The 26,341-nt window shown below is 40.6% G+C and overlaps 2 protein-coding genes across 3 annotated transcripts in view; both read right to left on the bottom strand.

The window, feature by feature from the left end:
- LOC111867416 (protein RRP5 homolog) overlaps positions 1 to 17,490 on the bottom strand; it is a gene marked incomplete at its 5' end in the record, with an annotated part of 37,209 nt that extends 19,719 nt beyond the window's left edge. Inside the window, 14 exon segments of the mRNA XM_033752682.1 lie at positions 1,047 to 1,245; positions 1,633 to 1,782; positions 2,291 to 2,425; positions 4,971 to 5,143; positions 6,506 to 6,680; positions 7,355 to 7,585; positions 9,446 to 9,662; positions 10,303 to 10,529; positions 11,057 to 11,308; positions 12,296 to 12,468; positions 13,619 to 13,916; positions 14,306 to 14,473; positions 15,759 to 15,875; positions 17,399 to 17,490. Of these exon segments, the coding sequence (XP_033608573.1) occupies positions 1,047 to 1,245; positions 1,633 to 1,782; positions 2,291 to 2,425; positions 4,971 to 5,143; positions 6,506 to 6,680; positions 7,355 to 7,585; positions 9,446 to 9,662; positions 10,303 to 10,529; positions 11,057 to 11,308; positions 12,296 to 12,468; positions 13,619 to 13,916; positions 14,306 to 14,473; positions 15,759 to 15,875; positions 17,399 to 17,482 (2,599 nt within the window).
- Positions 17,491 to 23,434: 5,944 nt separating this feature from the next.
- Positions 23,435 to 26,341, bottom strand: part of LOC111867430 (phospholipid phosphatase 6) — a 9,848-nt gene continuing 6,941 nt past the window's right edge. For both annotated transcript variants that reach the window (XM_023857289.2, XM_023857290.2), the window contains exon 4: positions 23,435 to 24,321. In XM_023857289.2, the coding sequence (XP_023713057.1) occupies positions 23,921 to 24,321 (401 nt within the window). In that variant the 3' untranslated portion in view covers positions 23,435 to 23,920. The remainder of the gene's footprint in view (positions 24,322 to 26,341) is intronic.

Here is a 26,341-nt window from a genome sequence, read left to right as displayed (position 1 = left end):
TTGCCCTCAGTTTCCTGTCCTCACTGGCCGTTCCCCCTCTCCCTTAGTCACACACCATATATGGCCTTAATCGCTCTCCACTGCTCCCATTGGTCCGTTCTCCCTAACCAACCCCCCTGCCTACTTCGTATATAAGTAGCACCTTCCACATCCTATCACCACAGCTACTGCTCTCCGCAGCTATTCAACTGCTCTGAAGATGGAGGCGCTATGTTCCTCCGAAACGTCGGCCAAAACGAAGAATACACGGTGCCTAAACCCAGAAGACAACTTTCTTCATTGTCATCGCCGTGAAAACCTCAAAACTTAGATATTTCATAACTTGCACTCTTATCAAATCGAGGGTGAGTATGTGAAACACACATGAGAAAAATGAAATATGCATGAAAAATTTGCAGCAGAAAACCCACAGGAACCCCCTCCCCCATGGAGGCAGTTTAGAATACCCCACCATAGCCCTGCGAGCAATTACAATGTGATGAAAAGGGAACCCAGTGTCTGCAGGTGTAACTGAGCCACCATGTCACTGGGAGGCATAAATAGAGGAACCTGATCCTCCAGGTTGGGGGTTGGATACAAGGCCAATGAACTCGCTCTATAAAAAACATAAAAAATCCAAAGTGAAAACTAGATGGTGTAATCTTCAAAGAAGGCTATGGCTCAAAAAGGGCTGTTTTGCCGATGATGATGACAACAATGATGACGATAACGGCAATGACGATGTTGTTGTAAACCTCAAGGAAATAGGACAGCCAATAACCTAGGCATAGATGGAGTAATATTAAAATGGTTCTCTGAGATGTATGGTGTGACTGTGTGACCAGCCCCAGATGGCTCTCATAAACATACCAAGTTTGGCTGAAGTAGGTGCATGGTGTGGAAATGAATAAGAAAAAACAAACAGCCATACACTCTCCTTTAGCTGAGATTTTATGCTGATGTTTACTTCATGCTTTGACTAGCCACAAACACAGAGAAATGCCACTTACACAACCATCAGAATCATACTTTAAAGGCACTGCAGTTCTGACAGCTCCACTACACACCTTTATATAACTCAGGTGTAGCTATGCCCTGGATGCCATTCTCCAACCTCACCACAGCACCGCAATTCTCCACAGCGACCACTTCTCCTGTGACTCGGTCACCAGGCACAAGATTTGCCAAAGGATTGCCTTGTTCTTTCATGTGTGCAGCAATCTTATCATAATCCTGCCAGAAGCTGCACAGAAGAGATACACATGCCTGCAAAGATCATGGCACACAGATTACCCTCCTTATTCAGATATGGAGACAACCGCCATACATTTAAGTCACTTCTCTGTGAATCTGTGGAAACATTGGTGGTCATATGAGTCACAAAAATTAACAATATAATTTTGAGATCTGGGATTGTCACTGCAGTACTGAGATTATGGACATTGAGAATGGAATGCACTGGACTATGGTAAATAAGTAAAACTCTTTCAGGGGAACCTGCTGACTCCATCTGCAGGGTCATTCTTCTACTCCAGAGATGGAGGCAGCAGGTTCTTCTGAAACACAGGTACCTCTCTACCAAACTGTATGGCGTCACATCCCAGGAGACCGTCACCTACGATACGGTTACATATATTGTCACAGTACACTTACCTCTGTACTGTAGTCCCAGCATTGAGAAAGTTTAGTTGTTACATGTGGGCATTCGTGTGAACCGTAAACTTTTACAACCTGAGACATCAAACCTTGATGATCTACCAGACCAAGCTGAGTTGCATCTTTCACACCTACACTACACAGGTCCTGGAATTAGAAAAGTGAAAAAAGATCTGAGGTTTTCACAGTGGTGACTATGAAGAAAGCCATCTATCAGCACCTGCCCATGCTGGTTCCTCACTCGTGGATTTTCTTTTCTCTTCTACCCTGAAGATGGAGGCGATATGTTCCTCCGAACATCAGTTAACATAATATCTACACGGCTTCAAATCCCAGAAGATGACTTGCTTTGTGAAAGGAAATGTGTGAGATGTAATGACAGGATCACAAATTCCCCAAGTAATAAATACTCTCTTTAATTTCCAGTACAGACCTGTACCAACAGGGGGTATGAAGGTAAGCACCTCATATACTTCCTCTTAACAGATATCACCATGATTCTTAACTCCACCATTATTTATTCATTTCCCACATGGTCTAATTCCTGAGGCCAATCTCAAGAAATACTTTCCACCGGTCTCCATTTTGAGATCTGAGGTTTCCACTAATATGGGGCTCTCCTATTACTCTTTCTATGGCAATGTTAGGCACTCACCTTCGACTTAACATGTGTAATGTTGGACCCAGGCAATGGCAACTGTAATGTCACTTGTTTGGGCATGATACTTCTCACAGTACATGGCAGTAACATCTTCTCACGGATTCGTGTCCTCTTCGCTGAACCTTTAGACTGGAAATGAAAGAGTGATGCAACACAACTGAATGCTTCATTTATTTTCTGGGATGTGACCCTGTGTAGTCCAGTAACAACCAAATGCTTCTTGCTTGGCTTACTCCTTGAACCTGAAGATGGAAGCAATATGGTCGTCTGAAATACTGGACTTCCACTGGACTACACATCATCAGATTCCACGAGATAAAACTCTTACCGCAATTTATATCTGTACCCTCAATAGATGACCTTCTTACATGGACACATGTTCATCTATATAATATTTTAAAATGCCACTCCTACATCACAGGAAACAGAGTGCATCTCTATCACAAAACCCAGCTGGTTAGTTCTGTTTAGAGAAATAGTTTCTGTCTAGGGAACCACATGGAACATATGAGTACACTGTATGGAAAACATGCAGAGTCTTTGGTGATACACTGAATAATCACTGTGCTTTAAAGGGTTGACTTCCGCCTGAAATATCACATAAACTGACAATCAGAACTGTCATAAATCCTTTGGATTTTAGCACTCTGCACACTGCAATAATTTATGAGGGGAAATCATAAAGAAATGCCCCCATAAGTTCATCTGGAGTTTCGTTTTTTCCTCCGAAGAATAGTGTAAGATTTAATGATCTTACTTCCAGGTTCGAGGTTGGAAAAATGTTGACAGACACATTGCTGTGAGCTACACTCACCACACATAAAGAAGTTCCAGGAACTGACACCCTCCCCTCTCCCTTCAGCTGTTATACATCCCCATCACAGGCAAAACAGCCCTTTTTCAGCTGTAGCCTTCCTCACAAGATTCTGTAAATTCCTAGGAATTGCACCATCTGGTTTTCACTTCTCTGGATTTCACAACAATAATTTTTTTACAGAGTAAGGTTGTCAGCCTTGTGTCTAACCCCCAACCTGGAGGTACTCCTCCTATATACCACCCTATGTTCCCACCCAGTCCTTCAACCATCCAGGTCACACAAACGTTGAGAGGTAACCTTCACTAGCAACAAGCACTTCAGGCTGGTTGCCACACACAGTGGGAGCTAAACTACGACAGTAGTACAGTCAACACTATGGCACTAAGCAGATATGTGCATTATGAGCCAAAAGCAGTGAACTTGTTTCTGCCAGTGGAGAATGAACCAGAAAGAACATGCAGAATTATTGCTTTGCTAGTGGGGTGGGACTAAGTCCCTTGTACTGCGGCCACTTCTGGCCTATTGTACCAGCCCCAGATGATATGTGAGGGTGATTGTGGAGCAATCGGTGGAATGAAGATTGGCTGGGGAAACCGAAATACTCTGAGAAAACCTGCCACAGCGCCACTTTGTCCACCACAAATCCCACTTGACCAGACATGGGATCGAACCCGGGCCGCCGCGGTGGGAAGCCAGCAACTATAACCACTTCAGCTATGGCTTGGCCCAACATGCAGAAATGTGTGACAGAAGAGACAGAGCCCTGTCAGCAGTTTGGTAAAACAAATGCAGCCAGAAGAGCACAGGCATAAAATATACACCATTTCTGGATTGAATAGGGCTGTCAAAAGTGAAAGGGATCAGGTGAGAAAGAAAAACAGATGTAACTAACTTATCAGCTAATTCTGCGGGTAAGTTACAAAATTTTTGAGGCATTATACTTTGTTTAAAACATCTTTTGGTGGGGTACATCATACAATGAGTTGACAACCTTATGGAAGAAAGTCCTGCAGGTTCAACAAGATCTAAAGTATGATGGTTTTGGTAACTTTATAATGATGATGTATGATCCACTGATGATGCACTAACAAAGACGTTTTAGACACAGTACACTAGATATCCTCTGTAACATTCTGGAGTATTCTGCTGCTTCCATTTTCAGGAAGATTCTCTGCCACACCCAGTGAAACAGTTTTGAAAATTAAGTAAAATAAAGTGTGTCTGGTGAGGTGTCATGTGTTGAAAATACATGGACCTTAAAGGGTTAACCCTTTCCATTCTGTGTGTGAGATTACCTTGCTTGGAAACACTGACCCTTCTAATACATATTAATTTGGTGTTTGTGACAGTAAGTCCCAATGAGGTCATTGGATTTTTTCACTTCACCTAATCCTTCCAGCCGCACAATGGCCCTGGGGTTCACTCAGCTTCTAACAGAAATGAGTACCAGGAATTAATTAAATAATTTTCCTGGGGAGTAAAGCGTGGCTGGGTGTGTAAGGCTGACAACCTTACCGCCATCTTTGAGCCGACTGTCTAGATAATGTGGGACCCTCAATATCTCACAACCTTATGGGCCTTCACGGCCTGGTAGAGGGATAGCTTTACTTTTACTTTTTACAATAAAAGGCATAAGTTTCATTCAATAAAAGAGCACAGAAGGGGTTAAATATTATGTGAAATAAATGAAGTCCTTGATTCTGATATCACGTCCAAACACACATGTACGGTGTGGATCCTACTTACCACGGCTAAAACTCAGATCAAAGGGGTGGCCATTTAATGACCCCTGTGCTTAAACTGTCTTAAATCTACTACACAATAGAGGCATAAATAAGATTCTGGTTAACAGTTCACCTTAAAATACTCTCTCAGTGAGGGACGCACTGTGAAGACAAGACCGTCAACTTCACTAAAGCAGACTGCATCATCAATAACATCTCCAGGGGTGTATGTTCTCAGTAACAGCTGGGCCAGATTTGGGTTATCTGTCAAGTGTTGTGCAGGCACCGTTCCGCTGCCAGAATTGCCTGAACAAAGATGACAGGAACAGAAATGGTATATTCACACCAAAGAGGATGAGACAAAGAATACTGACACAGGTACAGAATGACACTAGGGTTATTTAAATTTCTTCATCTGGGAAGAGGGACTTGAAATCTGGTACTGTAGAGTTTGTCATCATATTTTAATTCAGGGGTAACAATTTTTTCATATGGGAACAGGAAATTTCGCATCTCATATTTTTATAGGGCTGGAAGCTTATTTTAAACTGGGGATAAAGGCATTAGTACTGAAAAAAATTAATGATTTGACCACCTGCACTGCATGTTAGCAATTACAACAGCGCAATGTATGGCCAGTAAAGTCTGATGATTCGGTTTCAATTGCAAAAGTCTTACAGCATGGAATGATCGGATTATTTGAAGGCACTAACCACAGATTTTGCCTGAAGGCAATGAGTGCAACAATACAGCACCCTCAGTCAGCATAGCCAGTCTCTGGCGGAGACAAGAAACAGGAACGTTCAAAACACAAAGAGGAAAAATACAGAACTGACTATAAATTCTGTTCCTCCTGGTATTTGATGCATAACCAAGGATATAATCTGGGGCCAAGAGCAGACTGTTTTGAGAGAAGTATCTTATACATACATGAAAGCATTCAAAATACTTTGTCCATATCAGAAACATTTCACTCCACTTGAATGAACATCTGTATACTCAAAATCTCATACACAGGAGAGAGTAACATTCACATATGTGAAGGCCCAGGTACAGTATACTCCCAACTGTCTGTGCTAATAAAGAGGGAAAGATGCATGAATAACTAAAACACAAAGATGTTGAATTCAGAAATTCAGAAACGGACTTACAGTAGCCAATCTGACTATCTCAAAAACTAGACTTATTGGAGATGAGAACTGAGCACAAATTACATGTTTAATTTCTGAGAAATAAGGTATTAGATGTAAACTCACTTCAACTTCAAATGAAGATGATGCCTAGGTCTTGTGAATACAGCAATTAATCTTCACCATTCATAGAAGCAGTCTATTTATAAACTGGTTAAACAACCACCAGCTGTTCAAAAAAGCTCCTATGCTAGGGAATAGCAAGCTCATGATTCAAATATCCTAAGATCATGCAAGGGCCATGTTCTTACACCTGGCCTCTGGGTTGAACATGATGACAAGTATGACAAGAAGTGAAAGGGAAAAGGGCAGTGGGTGCAACTGCATTTAGAGAGGGAGGAAGGGTGACATACTATAACTATGGCTGTGTGATAAACCACGCACACTCTGCAACATTTATCTCAGTGTGTGGATGTGATCAAATCTTCTGTGAATTCTGTTGAGAAGGGCAACATCACAAACAAAGGGCTGTGCTTACTCTCCACTTCCAGTGCAACATCTGTACAGTTGGTAACACTTAATTGGTATGTCTTTCCTACTGCAGATGCTTTCTTCTTCTTTTTAGAAGTTCTCTCATCTGCTGTGCTGCTCTGCTTCAGACTCAGCGTCAGCTTTCCATTGGTCACATCTACTGTCTGTACGTAACAAGGGACCTGAAAATAATGTTAACTTTCAGGGGATGCATAAGTGTTGATACATGCAAATCTTCCACATGACGAGCTACTTCTTGGGAGCTATAATGAAGCTTCAGATGCATCGAAAATGCAGCTATAGTGAAGCTGTGACAGGCCCAGCAAGATACTGCTTTCAAAATCAGAGAATGATTGTGGGAAGAAACAAGAATATGAGGGTGGGGGACAAGAAGATGGAGACAAAAGAAGAGGGGAGGAGATGAAGAAAGAAAATGAGATAAGGGGTGGAGGGGGGAGAAATGGAAGGAAGAGAAGGTAGCAGCAGATAAGGAATAAGAACAGGTGGAAGAGAAGGTGAGGGTGAAGGTGGAGATGAAGACATAGCAGAAGATAAAGAAGAATAAGAGGAACAGCAACATAGAGCGAAAGAAGGGGGGGGGAACAGGCTTACATTGAATGAACATGAAGAAATATTACAGCAGTCCCCCCCCCCACTTCAATAGTTGCAGAGATGGCACATCCAGAGAGACAAAAGGTTCCCCTTTTGCAATCATGAAGCAGGGTTCTTGCAAATAAACTGGCTAAAAGGTAATACTACAATCATGTCCATACAATATTTTTAAATTACAGCACAAATGCTGCATTTTCACTGAAATAGACTGCAAATTTTCCTGTGCTAATGACAACAAACTTACCACTTGCCCAATAAAATATTTCTTCTTTTCAGTATCCTCTTTAACTCTGAGCCACCCCTTCACATTACCGTAGAATGTAAGTAGCAATCCAGTCTTCAGCACTAATGTAACTACGCCTTCACACAGCATTCCTGGCTGAGCATCCTCGAATCTAGACAGAGGAGGCACCTCTGAGGTCAGCAACACTGGTTTAAGTGTCAGCTGTATCTTATTTCCTTGTACCAGAAGCACCTGTCAACACACAGCATGAACTCCTCAGTCAAAGGCGGCCACATGCTTATTACACAAAATGAGCACATGAAAGGGAGGTCATTCCAACTATCTAGCAGCCAATATTTACTGAACCGATTCTGATTAAAATTTTGTATCAGAGGGACGGTAAAAGTTGTCGATAAACTTCCTGTCTAACTTAGTAAAATAATATAAAAACAAACTACAAATTCCATGGCTTGAGTCCGAAAGCAAACTATACCAACCAAGCGACTGCTGCTTGTCGGCGAAGACAGTGCCAATTTTTGCTGATAGAGGGTGATGCGTGATGATCGCAACATATCCCCCTGGCCGTTAATTTTGGTTTTCTAGACCGGAGCCACTATTTTCTTGAAACAGCCACTCAGTTATCCTCACAAGGCTGAGTGGACCCCGTTCCTGACCCACTACTTCTCAGAAAATCTGTTAGCGCCGGGAATCGAACCGGGGACCTCAGGATCTTGAGCCAGGAACTCTGGCCACTAGACCACAGAGGCGATCAGTAATATAATAGAAGCTTCAAAAATATGTGGTAGAAGCATCACTTAGAATCAAAGAGAAAAACTGAAGAAGAGTTTGAAAGAAAATCTCACAAGGCTGGAGCTACTGGAAAATCGTGACTTGGCAAACCCAAAACAATCGGGATTTTACAGACATCCTGTGTAAACCCCACTTTATATAGAGCATATTTTGTTAAGTATCTGTTTCATTTCTCTTTCCCTGATGACAGAGGCAGCATATTCCTCCAAAACATGGCCACCGAAGAGAACTTAGGTTCACATGAAGTATGATTATACTGGCCCAACATGGATCAAGGTTAAATACTTCTCAGACTTGATAGCACACATTTCCAGCATTAAGTAATCGCTGGGCCACGCCACAGCTCAAGCGGTTAGTCACATGCTTCCCACTGGTGCTGGGGCAGGTTACTTCGGTTTCCCCTGCCAATCTTCATTCCACCAATTGCTCCACAATCACCCTCACCTATCATCTGGGGCTGGTACAATATTCCAGAAGTGGTCGCAGTACAAGGGACTTAGTCCCACCCCACTATCAATCAAAAAAAAGTTATCACTGGAATATGATTGTCAGGTGTACAAGAGAGAGACTTCTTCAGTTTCAGATGATACAGGGACAAGAATTTGGAAAAATTTTGACAACCGAAACCAGAATGAGAATTTTCTCTGCCAGACCAATTTTTTCACTGCAATCACAACCTGCAATCCTAGCCATTTTTCACATTGCATTAATATGTACTACTTATCCCTTTTGATATCAGATCCTTCATCAGTGAATTATTTTCAGACATCATTGTATTTTTAAAAGTTCTAGGACCATGCCCCTCTTAACCATGGTGAGAAAAGTGTGGGGGGGGATACAGATTCTGTTGATGAGTTGACTGGTGCCAGAGTTGCCAACTATTATAGTTCTGATAGAACAGATAGTTTATGTATCATTGCATAAAGCAAAAGCAGTTATATAAAAGCTCTCATAGTTTGAGACTGAAAAATCAACTTTAAAACCAAGATTTCTTTGATTCCAACATGAAATTCAAGGCTTGCACATGCCTAATGATTGTAGTGGACTCACCTGGACCTAGATTACATTCTCCTGACAGCTACTAGTGTGCACCATTATGGTTAAGTTTCATTGAAATCCATTAAAACAATTCTTGTGTTTGAAACACAGACTGACAGAAGTGACCTCCACACTCTGTTCCCGCTATGCATTTCTTGCAACGGACATATAAAAAAAGCAACTAAATGAAGGAACAAACAAAATTATAAGGCTGTTCTGTTCAGACAAACATTCTGATTTTAAAACAAATCAAAAAATTCTTACCCGAGCAGAGTACTGACTTCCCACCGGAAACTTCTTTTCAGGATGCTGAAAAGGAACACTGCCCAGATGCAGGGATCGTACAAAGCCTGTGAGAGACTTTCCACCTCCATCGATGACAACAAATGCACCATTCTGTACATGCTCCTTAATTTCGCATGGGACCACCATGCCTGGGTGCAGATCCTTCGGGTGCAAAAACTTTGCCTTTATAATGCGCCTGAAAATTAGACAGGTTATCTCACATAAAAACCACACATGGTACAACCCTGTTCCTAAGCACCATGCCATTTCCCGTCAGCTATAAATTAATTTGTGAGAAAATTACGAAAAAAGAGTTGCTTTAGTACTGAAAAACAAAGAAGCTCCTGCCATTTATTGTTCCTATACAAGAACTGCCATAGGAGGTGTCAAGGAATGTAAGGACCAAATATATAACACTCAGCTCATGACCACAAACAGCAGTACATTGAGAGACTTAATGGCGGAAGCCTTCTGATGGAAGACAGAAAGTCTTACTTTTACTTAGATGGAGGTGATGAGGGTGAAGGTATGATGTCTGGAGATGTATTTAGGATGATAAAGGCTGCAAATGCAGTGTTTGTGAGGATATCTCTTTGAAACCAGACACTCTGAAGACTGAGGAGGGGCTGAGTGGTTGGAACTGGCTTAGGATTGTGTCCGATGGTGGGTTTTGTTATTAACATTGTTGAACCTGAAGTTTTATCTGAACAGAGCTCACTGACAAGTTACTTAGAACACTAAAAGACAGCAGAATGTAACAGATATTGTAAAACTTTAATAAAGTAAGTGTATACTGTCACAGACACTTTTGTTAGTAGGTAATGGAGATTACTCACTTGTCAAGGCTGCAAATGAACACCTGTGACACATAATCATATGCAAGCACTTTGCACTTATGACTGGTACCAACTGCAAATCTTTCACTTAATTGTTCTTTCAGCGACTTGTTATTATCAAGCTCAGAGCTATTGAGGGAGCAATGCTGAATGGAGACAAATCCTTTTAGGTTATCTGCCTCCATCTTTATACTTATTGTGATACCACAGCTGTCCACATGTTCAATCTGAAAGAAATGTTATACAATATATTTTATGCCTGCACAATGCATGGAGACTGGACAGGCCTCGTAAATCTTTAACTTAACACACGTAGCCCATTCAATAAATATCATCTGAGGATGTGTTACTTTGACATACACATTAAAAGGGACAAGAAATAAAAAACTTTCTCCAAATAATTGTCAGACTAATTGAGACATCTGTCACATTGGCACACCACATTTCATTTCTTACAGAGAAGAAATCATGGCTCAGTGCTTGCAACCTCCTGCACACCTCAGCTTTTGATCTTATCTTCATGTCAGAAGTGTCCTCCTTCAGTGATATATACAAGTTGAAGTCGCTTGGTTGCAGGTCCAAGCTGTTTGGTGGCTGGACAACACACTGTCAGCATGTTATTGTTGATGTCATTATGGCATGCATCCCCAGTTCCTGCACCGGACGCAGTTCTGACATGAGGATGAGACTGAAGCTGAAGCATGTGGGTGCAAACACTGAGCATTAAACCAATTCCACCAAGGTTTTAACTTACCTTTGCTTTTCTGACAACGTTTCCAACTTTTAGAGAGTCATGTGGAGCACAGTTTGCTTCAGGGTCACAAAGTTCCTTTTTTAAGGAAAGATAAACAAACTTGACTGTGGGCAGAACATATAGAACTCTGGCGAGAAGGTCGTCCCCTATAGAATAGTCTTCAGGTGTATCCCACAGTGCTGTCAGATGGTCCTTATGGATGTAGCCCACCAAGTGCTTGTCAAACTTCACTTCCAGTCCATTCTTAAGTACCTAAGCATCACCACCAAGATATCAAGGATTTTTTTTATTACAATTCAAATATGAAAAATGGATACATTCCAGTTTTGAACATACATATTTCCAAATGCATCCTTTGCAATTTAACACCTTTCAGAGGTCTTTTACTAAGTAACTTCAAAGAACAGGGCCCTTCTTAAGAAGCTAACAGTTGCTCAGCAAATCAAGAAATTCCCTGAATTTTATGAGTCTGAAGGTTCATTCCCATGCTCACAAGAGCTTTCCACTGCTCAAATTTTGAGCCAAATGAGTCCAGTCCACATCTCTCCTGTCCCATTTCTTGAACATCTATTTCAAGATCATCACCCCAGCAATGCCTTCACATCATTGAAATGGTCCTTTCCTTTAAATTTCCAAGCAAACATTTGCCTGCATTTCTCTTTTATCCCGTGATACTACTTGCATGGCCCATCTCATCTCCCCTGACTTGACAATTCTAATATCTGAGAAGGAGATGACTTTATGTTGATTTAGTCCAAATATAATCCTATTGTTGCAAATCTAATCCACAGTAGAGCTATTACAGTGCATAGTCAAAAATCCTAATATTTTATTTACACCTTATTTAATGACAGATACTGTCCATAACTCAAGCTGTACAGGATCGAAAGGCACGAAAATCACTGAATAATGGGCTTGAACTGGTATGTACAAAAGTGGTTGTGACTTGATTTGTGGTACTACCCTGTATATGCCTGGAGGAACCAAGGAAAACCATGAAAACCTTAGTCAGCATTGATATCCAGACAAAGATTTTAATCCCAGACCTCCTGTGTGTGTGTGTGTGTGTGTGTGTCTATATATGAGGATTGCCTTCATAAGTTTTCTGCCTGAAGACAGAAACTGTCCCCGAAAAGTTATATAAAAATCCAGGATGCTGGACTATGAACAAGAGAATAGCCTTAAACATCATGCAACACCACTGTCAAACAGCGCTGAGCTCAGCATTGTTCCTGTTACCTTTGTGACTGAAACACTCAACAAGGTGCCAGGGAGTAACATGTCCACAGTTACATCATCCAGATCTGCCACGGCTTTCGTGACTTTCTTTGGGTCAGCTGACAATTCCACAGTTGCAGTGAAGGACATGAAACTTGACTTGGTCACCAGGCACCTCATCAGGTGACCTACCCCTGTAATAAAATTGGATGAAGCCATGCATACCCAAGACCTGGGATTCTCTCAGTGGTGAGAATATTAGCATCGTCTGGGCTGACACAGTCTAGTTTCATCAAGAGGTATCAACGCATCAGAGGAATGTTCTGCCTGCATTTTTATCTACCCTGAAGATGGAAGCTGCAGGTTCCTCTGATATTAGTACCTGCCTACAAAATTGTATGAAGACACATCACAGAGTACCATAATCTTAACAGGATTTATGTACTGATTCATGGTGTATTTAATGACACCATCAGTTGCTCTCGATATACAGTGCTGAATAATAGGACTTGTGGAAAGTTAATTGGAAAGGATGTGAAAACAGGCAATCATTGCTGAATTTAATGCATTATCTCAGTACATGCCTTGTGGAACACAGCAAAACCAGGAAAAACCCCAATCAGCATAGCTGGTCTCCATGCTGAGATCTCAACTTGGGACTTCACAAATAAGGAGCAACAGTGCTAGAAACTTGACTGTGATATTTGGTAGGAGGTACCACATGCCTAAGTTAAGGTAAAGTTACCCCTATGCTTAAATACCATATCATGACAGGATGTGAAGGTAAATCTCCATACATTCTAGATATAACAGATGGAAATTAGTTATCAGTGTCACACTCCCTCCACTCCACCAGCTAGGAACAACCCCAAGGTCACCACTCAACAGGAGTCTTGGTGAGTCCTGGATACAAAAAGTAATCAACTCTGTCCCTCAATTCCATAGCGAGTCACTGTACTGGCTCAACTGTCATATCTCCATGCAAGTCTTAATCCTTGCCATGCTACACATGTACATATATCTCGGTGCTTTGACATGTTAGGTTAGGTTAGGCTACAGTCATATATAAATATTATTTCATATTTTGTTATCCTAAACTGGCCAGTAGAACTTGATAAACATTTAATGCAGTGTTTCCTGAAATTTCTATCTACAGCATCTTTTCAGCTTTGAAAAAGGCTTAACAAAATGCTGCAGGTGTAACAAGAAGGGAAAAAACAGAATCCATATACATTAAAAAGCAAATTTAAATATAAGTTCTTTAACCTCTAAATTCATTACAAAATATTACCAACATAACTCCATTAAAAATGTGGTAACTGATACTTTTCGCACAAAACTCACCTAATAATCTCTTTCGGTTCCATATCTTCTCATACTTAAGTGCAGCAGATCTCTTGAGAAAAGCTCGGACATTTTTAATGCCTGTATCCATAATATAACCATTCTCCTCCTGACTCTTCACAGCAGCTATCAAAACACAGCCACATGTCACTGACCTAGGTGACCAATCAGACTGCACAACATCAGGAACCAAACTCAGTATCACCTTAGCATGATACTCAGAAGAACGGTTGATTTCAATCACTCGAGTCACTACAGCTTGTCCGATATGAAACATTTCATCTAGCTGAGATATTCTCTGTAAAACGCAACAGAACTGTATCAGTAGACTGAGCAGCCAAAATAACATTTAATCAAATGCTCATTTATTCTAAACAGCCATATTTAGAAGGTAGGTTAGGCTTCTTTGAAGAGTACTGTCTTTTGGGATATGATACCATTTAGTCTGGTAGCATTATGAGGGAATGTACTGCCTCCATCTTCAGGGTCAAAGGGTAAGCAGAGTTCTGCCTGATACCAACTTCTTGCTTGGATTACACTATAACCCTGCAGACAGAGGCAGCATGTGGGCTTGACCAAGTTTCACCGCCCCCTGAAATAAATCAGCTTTCATAAATTTCAGACTGTACCTCTCTGTACAGGAATTTCACAGGTTAACAGTTAATTGTTTCATTAATAACATCGTACCTCTTGCACAGCAGCTCCATCTACCAGGTCCTTCAGGTACTTCGTGTAAGGTGATGATATATTGGTGACAGGAACATGGCCTATCAACCTGCCCGGCAAAGACACCACGATATTGTATTCCTGAACTTCAGAAACACAGCCGAGAACTAGCATGCCCTCTGAAAGGGTCTGAAATAATGCCAACTCAGTATAAACTCAAGACAAGTATAAATATAAACAGAGTATGCAAATTAAGACTAGTTCAGAGAGGTAAACAAATTCTGAATATCAGAATGGAGATTGTATCATCTGTAAGGGTGCATCACCATCATAAGGACTGTCACATCATCAGAAAGTTAACAGATTTCATTTTCAACATGCGATGGGAACCAAAATCGCCATATCACAGATTTCACTGAACACATGGGGCTTTTCTTCCATGTAGTTGCTCTCTCACACACACACACACGCACACACACATATATATATAAAAAATTTAGTCAAAAATACACGTATCATAATAATTTTAACAATTAACACTCATAAAAGGTGCAGGCCCATAGGGTTGTGAGACATTGAGGCTCCCACATTTTTTCTAGGCAATCGGCTCATAGATGGTGGTAAGATTGTCAGCCTTATACACCAGGAAGATTCCTGTTACTCATTTCTGTTAGAGGCTGAGTCAACTCCAGAAACATAGTGTGGCTGGAAGGATTAGGTAAATTGAAAAAATCCACTTCACTGGGACTCAAACAAGTAACCTTCCAGCTTGTAACACAGTGCCTTAACCAACCATACTACTGTGTGCCCCCCCCAATTAACACTAATATTGATTCATATCAGGATAATTCAATAATGACGTATTTAAGAATACTGTCTGATGATCCAAATACGGATCAAAACATGTAGCAGTTACTAAATAAAACATATGTAACACAGTGATAATAGACTGCTTTAATTTTTGGTAAATTTCTTGACTTGACATACACACATACACATGTCAATGTGGAGTTAATACCCAATGTTTTCGAGACTGTCTCAGTCTTCATTATAACCGGTTGACGTGACAAATGTCACGGCCATGTATTTTACCACAGAGAATTCTCATGGTTGTCCAAGTGCACACTGCTAAAGGAACAGTGAATGGTAACTTGTTACAGCATGGACAGCTGAAGGAACAGTGGGCAGAGCCAGTCAAGCACAATCCATGTTCCTCAACTTTGGTGCTGCCTTATGACAAGTTTTCTTGACTTCCTCACCAGATTATGGCAGTAGCTCAGGGAGAACACTCTTGTCTACTATTACCCTGCATCCTTAACTGTCTGCCGCTGCAGAGTCTGGGCACACAAAACTTACCCCTACAACAGAGTTCTGACATATGAAGAAAACAACTTCTACCTACCTCCTATAAGACAATATATTCCACTATTTTCAAACAACACAGATGTACAATGAATAATAAAAAGTTTGTTACCTTAAGTGTCAGTGGTTCTACATGAGTCAATTTCAACTGTGCACTTGTTCCATGCTCCTTGTTCCTCGTCTTCAGAGCCCTCTTTGAGTGAGAGCTAGTCCTTGGTTTGTCAAACAACTGTGGCAAATATATGAACATATCAATCACTTAAATACACACACTGTATAAGGACATAATAGTATCTTTACCTCCTAAAATATAGGAAACTCCAAATTATTTAAACACATATAATTCATATTGCACATTACAAAACAGCCTGGAACATAATATCCTCTCAACATATACATCTGTTCCAGTGCTAGTTCTAATCCTGTATTTCATAAAATACTAACCTACATCAAGTGATGAGGTTAAGCACGCATGGAACTACAATTCCACTGCCCAACAACTTCATGGCATGACACTTATTTGACCACAGGGAGAACTCTAAAATCACCTTCACCTCACACCCATGCTTCAACAGTCTGACGCCTCTATTTCTGTCCACAATTAACCTCCAATTCCACAAATGTCAACTAAGTAATATTCATGCTTTGCATTCAGAAGATCCCAGCTTCAAAGAAAAGCACATTGAGCAGCAACCCCTCAAGTTTTCATGGTATTTCTCAGTCCCTTCAGGCAGATGCTGGGATACTAACCCAAATTAGCCATGATCCCCTTCTTCCACATCCTTTCCAATTCATTATTCATTAATAATCCTACCATTTGTTATTAAGAGCCAGGATGTATAAGGGGTGGGCCTTCTTGGCCCTTGCACCGCAACCACAGTGATCTATTGTGCCTAAGAGCCAGGATAGTGTAGTTGGTATAGTGACTGGCTATGGGTTGGATGACCAAGGGGTCAGAGTTCATGTGCTGATAGGGTCAAGAATTTTGTCTTCTCCTCGTTGTCCAGACCAGCTCTGGGGTCCACCAAACCTTCTATCCAATGGATACAGGGGGATCCTTCCCCTGGGGTAAAGTGGCAGGGGCATAAACCCAACCACTCACCTCCAGCTAGTGCTGAGGTCAAGAAAATGTGGATCTATACATCTTCTCTCTCTCTCTCTCTCTAGGCCTTCATGGCCTAGTGCTTACACAGTTAGGCACAGGGACAACTTTACCTTTACCTTACCACTTGACATTATACATCTAATCTGAGCTATGGACAAAGCCATTAAATAAACCATACATAAATAACCCACATCTGCCACTGGATATACAAGTAAATTATGACTTGAAGAATGTATGCATTAGTATCAGCACTATGCAGTGTACTAATGCTGGCATCTTCAAGAATGAACTTCTGAATATCTAAAAAGGGGTCAAATTATTAAAATATCCTTCAAGGTGACAAAGAGATCCATCTGAATAATTACAGAAAAGCTCTCAATCTCAAAACTGGAAACCCCCCCCCCAAAGAAAAAAGCAATCTTGCTGCATATCTGTCTGCTCTGATATCATCTTGAGTAACAATAATAACTGAATGCTAAGATTCTGACTTGTGGCACCAGATGTCACATTCATGCAGCACATAACATGTCAAGTCTCATCATTTAATTCCTGCTAAAACCAGTACAACAGACCAGTTGTGAAATTGAGTGGACCCTTCCTGCAGCAACCTGGACATCAATAAGCACATCCACAGTCATCTTACTTACTCTGAAACGTCCTTTCCTGGGCACAGCAACTGCAGGTTTCTTTCCACCTCTCGGAAAGCTCTTTTCATTTGATGTTATTCCCATATTTCAAATACAGATGGACTATTTATTATGTATTCACATGTGCATCATTTATTCTGCAACAAAACTATAAGGCAATTACTGAATCCTATGGAAATGCTTAATGATTCCATATCATACCATTCAACCCAGATCCAGAGCCATTTAAATTAAACTATGCTACTTTAAGCAAAAAATTAACTGAAGCAAAGTAAACCAAACCCAACTAAACCTAACCTAACTACTAAGCAGACGAAAGATGGAAATTCTGTAATATAGACACTAAATTAAACAACATATAACGTAATGAACAGGAGTCATGTACATGCTAACAACGTGAAGTATCGAAACGAATCGACAATTGAGCATGTTAATAAGAAGAGTTGTAATATAATTCACAGAAAGTCGAGGTTGGGAACAACGTACTTTAGGCGCTTTAGAAAACTGATGCTTGGCACTCATTCAGTGTTCAAAAACGAGAGCTAGTAAACTCGTCATTAGATGTAGTGATAATCAGCAGTGACTCCACACACACACACACACAAGTATTTCACATCTTTTTTTTTTTAGTATCACATACGACAAATATAATATTTTACAATCATATGATCAACAACAAATTTGTGTTAAAACTTTACCCACGTGCTAAGTTCACTTGTCATTGCCACCATACAACAGACACGTAAATTCCCCACTGATACAAGCTGGGCAGCCAAACGGAAGAAAAAGAAATTACGGATACACTCATTTATAAGCAATTAATTTCTCACATAAGGAAAAATGGTTACACTACAAATAACATTTCATGCTAATCGTTGTGGCCGAGAAGTTTGTAACAATTCCCGACCACTGGATCGCGTGCTTAAATAGTAATCATCGCTAATCCCCCATTTACGGAGAATTTAACGGTTCATACATCATACAAAACAACAAACTCTGTGGTCTGTAGTCCGCAAGCGAACTATACCGTCCGAGCGACCGCCGCTTGTCGGCGAAGTTAGTGCCAACTTTAGCGGACAGAGGGTGTTACGTGGTCAGCGCAATGAATCCCAGCGGCCTTTATTTCGGGTTTCTAGACCGGAGCCGCTATTTCCTTGAAATAGCTCCTCAGTCATCCTCACAAGGCTGATTGGACCCCATTCCTGACCCACTACTTCTCAGAAAATCTGGTAGCTCCGAGAATCGAACCCGGGACCTCTGAATCTGTAGGCAGGAACTCTGACCACTAGACAACAGAGGCAGTCCCACACAAATAACAGCAACATTAAACCACTCGATTACTCGTACGGTGACAAAAATGCCAAAATCTTGAATTACTGGCCAGAGTTGCCAGCTCACAAAAGCACATAATGAATTCATATTCTTGTCCATATTTTACTTTAACAATGCTGTATTACTTGAAATGGTTATTTCATATCACATGGGATGATTTTCTATAGCAATGCTGCATTAACTGCATTGGTTAGTGTCAAATTTATTTATTTCGTCTCTTTCGTCATTGTTACATGATATAGGACAAGTCAGTTACTGTACATTGGCTGATTACAATAAGAGAGCAATGTTACAATACTTACAGTTGTTTACAGTAGATTACAATAGTTCATATAGTATGAGGTGGAGTCCATATTAGGTCCCCTCGGCAAGTTGGCTTCCATATGTCCTACTGTACCTGTACCGGTGATGATGCTTATGGAGAATTTGATGGAATGAGGTTTGGCAGGGGAAACCGAAGTACTCAGGGAAAACCTGCCCCAGCACCACTTTGTCCATCACAAATCCCACTTGACTAGACCACAAAGGTAGGAAGCCAGCGACTAACTGCTTAAGCTATGGCGTTGCCTTTGAGATAATATTGGTGAACTTGGTGATAGCACTGGTATAGGATGATCATGCATGCAAAATATAAAAACTTTCAAAGCATGCATCCATAGCCTGATTCAAGTTACTGACTATAGTAAGGATGACAACGAATGATATCAAGGCTTCTGGTGCACGGGTTGAGACCAACAGTCTATGTTGGAAGATACATATTTTTAAGTTGATGATAGAAATCGAAATATTATTTGCTATAAGGTGTCTAAATTATTGAGTCTCAAGCATGGCCACTTTCATGAGTAACATAAAAACATACCGTCATTCCCCCCTCCTTTCCTTTTCCTTGCAAACACAAACTAAGCAACTACATAAACAGTCTTTTACACATGTGAAGGCTATAACTCCTCACACACTGTGGAAAATTCACATCAGTTTTTCTTAATTAAATGTAGCTGTGAAAAAATTTATTCATGATGTGTCCATGTCATTTTTGCTTGAGTGCCACTGTTCTACATATTTATTTATTTGCTGCTTTGTTACGTTTTCTTTGATAATTTCATGTATCACAGGATTATAGGTTATGTAATTTGGAACAATACTGGACAACTGACTTAAAAAATCAAGTTCAGATTGTATGTTGAAAATTAATTTAATGGCTTAATTACAAATAACAGAACAGTATGAAAAATTGTTTATTACATTACTTTCCTTCCCAATAACTGGCTCTGTCAGCTTGATACAGGTTTTACAGTAGTCTTCCCAATCACCTTATGTTCTCTGGGTTATTTTACATTTCTTTTGGCATGGGAGATCTTACTGGGGTACGTGGTAGCACAGTTGGTTGAGGCACTATGCTATAAGCCAGAAGGTTGCAAGTTCGAGTCTGAAAGAGGTGGATTTTATCAACTTACCTAATCCGTCCAGCCACACTATGGCCCTGGGATCAACTCAGCCTCTAACAGAAATGAGTACCAGGAACCTTCCTGGGAGAGGTCAAGGGCATCTGGCATATAAGGCTGACAACTTCACTGCCATCTGTGAGTGGACTTTCTAGAAAATGTGGGAGCCTCAACCTCTCATAACCCCATGGGCCTCCTCCTCTACTTTTTTCCCTTGTTTTTTTGGGGGGGGGGTCTTTTCAAAATTATTCTTTCAGTATGTTCTCTTATGGAATCATATATAAATACAAGTATAACATAACCAGACACATTTTGTTGTGTATGAATTGGAATGAACATCATTTAAAGATGCAATAGTTTTACAATTATCATTTCACACACACTACATCAGACATCTCAGCAAAACTCTAATGATAAGAAGCTTTACATTAATCAGCTTCTTATCATTAGAGTTTTGCTGATGATAAGAAGCTTTACATTAATCAGCTTCTCACGTATTTCCAACACACACAAATACTCCATTTATCTTTGGTACAAAAGTAGCATCCGTAACTGTTATGCAATTCAGAATATAAATTCTAAGATTTAATTTACTCATTCTGTAATTATTCTTGATAATGGTTGCCTCACTGCATCGGAACTATTATGTTGGACACTATCCTTTGCAGCATATTCAATATACATGACATCCGACATGACTCCACTCCAAACTTCAAGTAATTTTCTGTCAGTATACTAACATACACACTAGGAAACATGATTGACAGAAAAATGAATGGGATTGTAGTACACGTCATCAGTCAATCTAGCCATGATGAGGGTTCCATGGTTCTCTGCACTCCAAAAAAAGAAATACCCATTACAAGGTCATTCACACATACAGTCATCACAGCATCCATTATGGACCAACCTGGTGTGTCATTTACTTATTTATGGTTTACTTAACAATGTCATTAGCTCAGATTATACAGTGCTGAATGGCAGGATTAGTGGATGAACTGAAAATGATGGAGAAGGAAGCCATTATGACCCAATTTGACATCCTATCCTTGCATTTGCCTGCAGGGACTGATGAAAACCACGAAAAACTTCTGTCAGGATAGCTGAACTATGGACTGAGATTTTAACTTCTGTTCATGGCACTTACGAGTGCAATTCACTTAACAGCTCTAGCCCTGCGCACCAATGCAGAAAGTACAGCTTGAGCTGTATGCTCTGAGCTCTATGCGATCAAGACAACCTACATGCAGAGCTGGCACTCCTGGGGCATGTTTTCAGCCAGAACGGATACAACAACTGGCAGATCCACAGAGTTCTCAACCGTCGGCCTGAAGATACACGAGACTCAGCCGCCTTCCTGCCTTATGTTGGGACTATATTCAACTGTATTAGCAGAGTGCTCTCCCAGCACATCATCAAATCAGTGGGCTTGCCTCCAAAGAAATTATCTGGTTTCCTCCAGCCAGTCAAAGATAGCCTGGGACTAAGGACACAGGGCGTATACAGTATCCCATGCGAGTGCAGCAAGGTCTATATTGGGCAGAGAGGCCGTTCTGTGAATACGAGGTTGCAGGAGCATCAGTGGTGCATCCGTCTTGAACATCCAGACAAGTCAGCTGTGGCTGAACACAGCATCGATTTGGGACACCGCATTCAGCTTCAGAATACCCCCATCCTCGCTACCAAGACCTGTTATATGGATCGCATCATTAGGGAGGCCATTGAGATTGAACTCCATCTTGACAATATGAACAGAGAGGTGGGGTTTTGTCTCAGCAAGTCATGGAAGCCTCTCATCTGTTCCCTCAAGTAACCTCCGAAATACGGCAGACCCTATAGGCCACTCAGGTGCATCACAACCCTCGAGCTACAGGGTTAATGCCCTCCATTTAACCTTCCCTTCTCTCTCCCTAACACATACACTGTACCAGCTCTGGCCCACTACCTGCTGGCTATTCCACCAGACCCTTCCCTTCCCCCTCTCTATTTCCCTATGTAGCCACACTCCTTCTCTCCTTCTCTTATACAGCTGTGTTTACTCGACTCGACTCAAGTCTGTTGCACCTGCTCTGCTGGTTTGCTCGCGGATTTCCTGTCTTCCACCCTGAAGATGGAGGCGATACGTTCCTCCGAAACGTCGGTTAACACAATTTCTACATGGTGCCACATCCCAGAAGACGGCTTTCTTCAACATAAAAAATGATTATATATAATGTATTGTGTTATATGTCATCCATCGCTGAGCGGCGAAACAATGGAAACTGTTGACACCATTGCGTAGGAATGTCCGTAGCAACGAGTGTTCATCCTGTAACAATGCTTGGTAAACACCCCGCATCACTAGGCTGTGATGTCACGCAACAGTAGGGTGTCTATTGCTAGGCAAGGCATAGGTAAGCACACCTGACAACAATACCTGATATCTGCTGCCGAGCAGCAACGTGTCCTCTACGTTGTCCGTGCCGAGCCTATATAAGGAGCAGCGAACACTATTCAGGACTTGACGAAAGGTTGAGTGTATTCATAAGAGACAGACCCATCTTCTCATCAGAGAGGACGTTACGTAAGGACTATTACCGCCAAGACAAACCGATTGGCGGTAAACCACCAGTCGTAAAGTAACTCTCTTTCTCTTCAGGACTAGTACAGGAGGATTTCAGTATTCAGTATAAGTTGGAGTCTTGAGAAAGCAGCTGTCGAAAGCAGGAAATAGAAATAGAATGTGATGTGTGAACTTGATTCATCTGGCTCAGGACAGGGGCTTGTATGAATAAGGTAATGAACCTACAGATTCTATGAAAAGCAGGAAATTTCTTATCAATAGCTGAGCGACTATTCAGTTCTCAGGAAGGACTCTGCTCCATGAAGTTAGTTTTCTGGGATAATTGACCAAAGTGGGTCTGCATGTGTTTACTCCACAGTCAAGACATATCAGCCATACAAGATCTGGCCATTAAATGAACATTCGTGCTTGGTACTGATTATTTGGTACAATGGATAATAAATGAAAAGCATGCATGTATAGTTAATACTTACAGACATATCAAGAAGTCAGATATCCATTATGTATTTTTATAACTTCCTGCCAGGAAAAGAAAACTGTATTTACAACAAATCACAGTATTAAGCAGTGCCACCATGACATAATATTCTGAATCACAACCATCAACTGAAGCTTGATGGTAAGGTACTCAAATGTTTTAATATTAGTTTGTCATCTTTTTGCTGGTGAAATCTGCAAAAACCATGCTGAATNCCAGAAGACTGCTTTCTTCATAGTCACCGCCGTGAAAGCCTCCAATATTATATAGGAACATTATTTTAATTACAAACTTATATTGCAAAATTGAGACATCTGAAGTCATCAGAGTGGTAAATTCAAAACATTACTCTATTGTGATGTGACACTGCGCAATCCAGTAGAAAGGTACCAATGTTCAACAAACATGCTTCCTGTACCTTCAGGCATTCTTATACCTTATAGATGAAGGCAAAAGGTTCCTCCAGAATTTCTGTACCTTTCTTCATGACTACGTAGCATGACATCCCAAAAGACAGTTAACTTCCTTATACTGTAAAGATTTGTGATATGAGAACAAGGCAAACTCAGATTATGAACAATATAAAATAATCCTACTTTAGAACTAACCTTATTTCCTTCATCAGTTGCAAATCATATGAAAAGTGAAGTGTCAACACTTCAAACTTTGCTACTTCTCTCTCGAGGCACATTTTTGTTACCCACTTCTCATACATGATAACTAGCACCTTGCAATTTCTCATCTGACAGCCAAGAGACTACCCAAACAGCAAAGTTTTCTGACACCCAAAGCCAGCTCAACAGCACAGTTTCAAAAACGCCCAACAGTATGCCTCCTGCTACATCTAACAAGTGATGTCTACGAAGAAGGACGCGAGAGATACATACTGAAGTTGCCCATGCTGTTAAAGGCATATAAAAAATAAAAAACAATGGATACAGATAAACAAAGAAAAGAGCAATGAAGCAGGCTCTTGAAGCGTGACCTGAAGGAAAGGAGAACTTGTCAGGGCCCACTACAGAGAACATGTCTGGCTGATTGCCTGATGGTCTCCGGCGTCTTGTGAATGCTTTCACAGTACTCACAAACACAATGTCCAGCAATAACCCTACAAAAAGCAAACAGTAAATCAATAAAACAAGTATGTGGATTTAAATATTTTGGGAATCTGATTGGGGCAAACTGTAGGAGACTGGGTGACTAAGTGGAAGACATTTATATTTATAAGTTATGGATGGGCAATCACTTATACTCAGGCATCATGTATTCATATGAAGTCACTGTGTGCCAGTTGCAACAGAGAATCTGTAGCTCACAGATAAGTTATGAAACAGTTATCAATTTGTAGGATTTGAGATTTACACAGGGGTGGTTATGAAGAGTTCTTTTGTCTAGGACATAATGCTGTCCAGTCTGTTGAAACCACCACATTGCAAGAACATCTTCAGAGATGACTTTAAATGGACTGCACAGGCTTATATCACAGAAGACAGAACTTTTCCAGCTATCAATTATTCATACCATATACATTATAGACATAATAAAACATATCAAAATTATATTATTAATAATTAATTTGGACAGGATATTCTAAACTCTACGCTGATGATGTGAATCTGCTGAGTGATAACACAGATAGCTTAAATAAATAAAGACACTTCTATTGATGCTAGTAAGGAGGCTGATCTAGAATTAACACAGAAAAAACTAAGTATATGTTGCTGTTGCATTACCAGAATGCAATACAAAATCATGACATAAAGATAGCTAACAGATGGTTTGAAAATGTGGCACAGTTCAAATATTTGAGGATGATAGTAACAAACCAAAATTTGATTCAGGAGGAAATTAAGAGGAGACTGAACTCGGGTAATGCTTGCTACCTACCATTTAGTCCAGAACCTTTTGTCTTCTTGCCTGTGGTTCTGTATGGGTGTGAAACTTGGTCTCTTACATGAATGGAGAAACATGGACTGAAGAGAGATAAAGTGACAGGAGGCTGGAGTGGAGCCTCATAACTTGAACTGTTTGCCAAGTATAATTAGAATGATCAAGTCAAGCAGAACAAGATGAGCAGGGCATGTAGCATGAATTGGACAAAGAGGAATGCATATAGGATATCGGTGGGAAAATCAGTGTTGAAAATTAGAACAAATATATGATTAAAGACATTTAGAAAATTGGAAAATCATTTTTAATGTATAGAATGTGCTTTTAATTTCCTATTGACTTGTACTGATTTTAACAACATCAAAAAGTGTTGAAATACATTTTTAGTGTGAAACATATTCCTAATGTCTTTTAAACTGTTGCATTATTGACGGATACTTTGATAATACAGGATCATTTGGAAAGCCAGAATAAAAATAGACCACTAGGAAGACCAAGACATAGGTTGTTAGATAATATTTAAATTGATCTTAGAGAGACAGGATGGGGTGGTACGGACTAGACTGATCTGGCGCTGGATAGGGAGTGGTGGAGGACTCTCATGAACATGGTAATGAACTATGTTCTATTTTAGCGTCCTGTTGCACTGATTCATATTCATAATTTGTATTCTGTATTAACAGTCTTCAAGTGCATACAATCTCATTTATCACTTCTACACTACATGTTTCGGCAGTATGCTGCCATCTTCAGGTGTATCGATCCATCAACCATTTCACTGCTTGCCTTTATATGTCCATTTACAAATATAAAATTTGTATATGTCCTTATATAATAATAAAATTTATGTACTAGGTGGTTCAAATATGACCGGGACTGATTTTTTTTGTAAACAAGCCGCACTGTGCAGCAGCTGTCCGACCTTGAGAGAGTGAAGCCACAACCTCCACCCTCCCTCCTGTTAGGGTTAGAATCTGTTTGGTCCTGTCTGGAAGTTGCTAGAGTTATGAGTGAACAGAAGGTACTGCGGAGCATGGAACAACGCATTATAATCAAATTCCTCGTTGGAGGAAATGTTCTGTCAGCTGAAATTCACCACACACTCCAACAACAGTATGGGGAAGAGTGTATCTCATGGACCCGTGTGTTTGAGTGGTGTAAGTGCTTCAGAGAGGGCAGAGAGCGCGTGGAGAATGAACCGCATGATCATCGGCCGCGAACATCTGTCACCGAGCCAA

Source organism: Cryptotermes secundus, unplaced genomic scaffold (genome assembly GCF_002891405.2).
Source record: "Cryptotermes secundus unplaced genomic scaffold, Csec_1.0 scaffold423, whole genome shotgun sequence".
Lineage (NCBI taxonomy): Eukaryota > Metazoa > Arthropoda > Insecta > Blattodea > Kalotermitidae > Cryptotermes > Cryptotermes secundus.
Note: the sequence above shows the minus strand (reverse complement) of the source record. Positions and strands in the feature narration are given on the sequence as shown.